General features: G+C 30.1%; 1 protein-coding gene across 1 annotated transcript in view; it reads left to right on the top strand.

Moving 5' to 3' along the window:
- The window catches only part of LOC105618236 (leishmanolysin-like peptidase), a 43,258-nt gene that overhangs the window by 2,800 nt on the left and 35,985 nt on the right, over positions 1 to 4,473 (top strand). Inside the window, exon 2 of the mRNA XM_012199781.1 lies at positions 256 to 338. Within this exon, the coding sequence (XP_012055171.1) occupies positions 301 to 338 (38 nt within the window). The 5' untranslated portion in view covers positions 256 to 300. The remainder of the gene's footprint in view (positions 1 to 255; positions 339 to 4,473) is intronic.

The following is a 4,473-nucleotide window of genomic DNA, read 5'->3' as shown; positions in this document are numbered from 1 at the left end:
TCTAGCGATCAGAGTTTCGGTAGTTTTTTCTTTCAAGACGAGTAATGTTTAAATTTAAAGTAATCGGTCGTTAAGTTAATAAATAAACTTAGTCTTTATTATATATATATATATATATATATATATATATTTAATTCTAATTCATGTATCGTATATTATTCCATCTATTGAATATGCAACATCGCAATCCAATATATGTAATATGAATTAACATCCTCGTGTCGAATTTAAAATCTGTTTGTTGTTCGATTTCAGAATACTATCCTACCTGAAGCTGTTCACTTTTGGGAACGAGCATTGATGGTGCGAGAGACGAAGAATACTATCAGATTGAACAGGTAAATTTAATTTAAATATTAATCCATTCGTTATCTTAGAATATATTTCATTTTTTACAGTCGATAGTAATTTCAGTAAGACAATGTTTCGTTTTTTTTCTATTTATGATTTCTATTGGATGATAATGTTTCAGATACTCATTGTGACAGGTACTTTAAAAATGATATTAAACGATATTAAATGAAAACTAAATAGTATTTACATTTATAACTCATATATTTTGCCTTTTTAGAAACTATTTAATAGGTAAAAAAATAGGTTATATATTAATATGTGATAAATCTTATTTACGGATCAAGCAGATTCAGATATTTTCTTCAACTACGAAATTTGTGAAAAATTATTTATCAAAAGTTTTTCAAGCTTACATAATTTTAAGTTAGATATCAATAATAATTTTAAATTAGATAAGTAATTTTATTCTTCGAATCTTGATCTTTAAAATGAAAAAAATTGTTCACTTACACTAATTTTAAGCAAAGAGATACATTAGTTTAAAATATGTTATATTCCAAGAAAATTTTGGAGCGAATACCGATTAGGATTAAATATTTTTTAAAGAGATTTAAATAATTTGTAACTATTTTTCATAAAACTTTAGACAAGAAACTTCAGATAAAAGTTGTGAATATATTCCAGTATTAGAAATACTAATGAAAAAATAGTATTTTTAAAAGAAAAGAATAAAAGGAAACAAAGGAAGGATATTAACGTTAGATGATATAATCTTCCAAAAACCATTTGCATTATTTTATTTTAATATGCGTATGTGCATAGCAGTCGTAGCGTTTATTTGCATAGAAGCCAAGATGCTAAGCGTGTGAATATGTATTGCACGTATTTGCGTCCGCATAACCGTTCATCTGATTTACTACTATAGAAACACGTACTAGCATTATTATGGTTCTAGTATTGTGACATGCATACTTGTCGTGTACTAATACGTTGCTGCGATAAAATGAACGTTTGTTAGAAAAGTGATTATTTGATAATGAGATTTTTATTTGTTTAACCTGAATTTAAAATTTTTCGGAGATATTAAATAGTTAATCGGATTAACTTTTTCTCCTTATGTAGATTTTATTACTATACAATATAATAATATAATATAGATTATGCAATTTTGAGATTTTGGTTCTTTAGAAAATGTTAGATATGCTAATGCATTTAAATTGATGGTTCTTTAGAAAATGCTAGATATGCTAATGCATTTAAATTGACCATATAAAAAAAAATATAAAAAGATATGAAATTTCTTATGAAAGGTTGATATGTTAGAAATCTTTTTGTAGCATCGGTTGTGTTAGTAGACACATCGGAAAGAGATAAATGTTCGTCGTTCGTTCTCAACCCTTTTCCGGATGCGGTAGCCAGCGTAGTTTGGCCGCAGATACGCTAGCAACCTAAATTAATGCATCCGTGTCCACTGAGCAGATAAATAGAACACATGGAAGTGCATGGGCATAAAGTCGCGTGTACACATAACTGCATAGTTATGTGGTTTTCTGCGCTTGTAAACAAGCTCTACATTCCTCCCGTGTTTCTAACGAGGTATGACTTTTCACCGCGATACCTCGCACGTTGGCACGGTATTTCCGAAACCACGCGCGACAATTCGCGCGTGAACAGCCATTCGCGAAGACAGTGTAGCTATGAATTTTCCGTGATTACGGATTTATGGCTGCAGCATGTGGATGATTTAGTGCAAAAATGTAACTCGAGATGGTAAGCTTTCTTGCATCGGAGATATCACCTCATAAATGGAATGTTTCTATAAACAATAAAATAAGAGCTATATGCGGATTGGAAATATGAGAAAATAAACCATTTTATATTTTTACGATTTTTATTTTTATTTTTTTTAATTTAAGAATGGTATTTATCATCAGATTTTACAGATATTTTTATATGAAATACAATAATAATTGTCTCTTTTATTATAAATGAAATTAATTTTTTTGAAAATATCTTCGTAAATTTAGCGATTTAGTTAAAAATAATTAAAAGTATAATTTAGTAAGTATAAAATAAATTTATACGTAATTAATCATCAAATTAACGAATTTATGTTCAGGAATTTATCCTATTTATGTGTTTGATGTTTCATGTAGGACTTTCAATATCATTTATTTATTATATATTATTGTGTTCGTTTTATTTATTAAACTTATTTAGTATTGCGCTTCCTGAAATATATCTTTTATTGAAATAAATTGAATTTATTTATATATTTATTTGCATTTCTTCTTTTATTTATTATCTCTTATTCTCATTCTTTTCTCTTATTTAATAAAGATCATAAAAACTACATATACATTAAATGCATCAAGCATCAGTGGCAGACAATATTTTATAATTGGAACGATTATTCTCCTATCTAAGCCTATCCGAGATGTACCGGACAAAAAAGCTTCACGCTTCCGGTATTTGCTGTTACCGTAAGCAAAGGGTGCTAAGGGTGAAAATTACGCGAGGATGACCACCCTCCGCTTAATCTATGGTCAGTCAGCAAATTCGATCGATCGGAATGAACGTGCGCAGCGTGACTTTCTTTAGTTTATCGTACTCAAGCGAATATTTCATATCCTTATAGGATATTGATGTTCAGTGAATAAAAAAGAAGAGTTTACAAAAGACACGTGGAGATGTAAGCTGGATGGAGGCTGTAATACAGAGAAACGCGTAAACTAAAATAAGACAAAGAGAAACGTCGACTCGACCGGGGGGTACCTACATCAATCTCTTGCCAACTTTTATTCCTATTGCTGCCAATAAAAATCCAGGCAGGAACTCGTGGTAATCTTCGCATGTCAGCTGCCTCCTCGAGAAAAACTTTGCGCGTTTATCGATTTCCTATGTATCATTATATACTATTTCCCATCACTACGGTACCGGAGATAAGACATTTGCGATTAAAGTGTGTTCAATAGAGCTGATCGAGTATATCCGTGCGGATAAGACGTTAAATTTCGAAAATCGAAAGTACGAATAACATCGTGCTAGTGATCAACATTTTTGATGAATGGAATATATTCGTATAAAGTATAATAAATTGAGATAAGATCGCTTTAACAGCGTTATAGAATTATATTAACTTTGTGCTACAATAGAAAAGAAATTTCAAATACAATATTGTACATGACAGAAACAAAAATATTGTACATGGTTTATGTATAAACTTCTAGCAACAATAGATATAACGATTTTTATAAAAGTAATAAAAGAAAGAATCATGAGAAGTATTAGGAAATAAGTATCGATAAATACGTCGTTGACATGGATTTAAAAAATTTTAAAACGTTTCATTAAGACAACGTTGTTTGTGGATAACGTTGAAAGTCTTTTCCTCTTTTATTTTGTTTATCTTTGATAAAAGGTTAAAATATTTGTAATACGCAGTTTCTCAAATTATTTCACTTCCAAATAATTCTCAATCATAAAGTAAGAAGCAATTTGGTCATTTTTATTAAAAAATCTGACGATTTTTTAGATACAAAATTTTGTTAATATCTTATAAATATCTTATAAACATATCTCTTTATTATAAAAATTTTATTTTCGATATAAATTTATTATAAAAATATTTTACTATTATATATAAATATTTAGATTTAATTGAGAAACTGCTACACACTGTTAATTATTTCTGAACCAGAACATAATTCCTATACAATTTACGATAAGATACTGCAAAATTTTTATAAAAATTATCTTCAATTTTTTTTCGTGAAAACAAAAGAATATATTGCAGACATGCAATTTTTCATGAAACGTTAAGAAAATTGCATTATTTATTTGCAATTCCTCTCCTTCCAAAGATTAATCGTGTCGAAATATCGTGTACAATGCGTGCCGGATTATGGACGGGCAGCACATTAATTCGTGTCGGTCTTCACAAAAGGTAAATGTAATGCCTGTCGCTCAGAATGCAGAGTGAAATCGGATCAAATGAAACCTGTACACGGGGGTGCCCACGCATACAAGCGCAGGATTGCGTTGGGCACGCGTCAAAGGAGATTCGATTTGAAAGAGCGAGCGAGAGAGAGAGAGAGAGAGAGAGAGAGAGAGAGAGAGAGAGAGAGAGAGAGAGAGAGAGGAGGAGGAGGAGGAGGAGGAGGAGGAGGAGGAGGAGTA

Source organism: Atta cephalotes (genome assembly GCF_000143395.1).
Source record: "Atta cephalotes unplaced genomic scaffold scaffold00001, whole genome shotgun sequence".
Taxonomy (NCBI): domain Eukaryota; kingdom Metazoa; phylum Arthropoda; class Insecta; order Hymenoptera; family Formicidae; genus Atta; species Atta cephalotes.
Note: the sequence above shows the minus strand (reverse complement) of the source record. Positions and strands in the feature narration are given on the sequence as shown.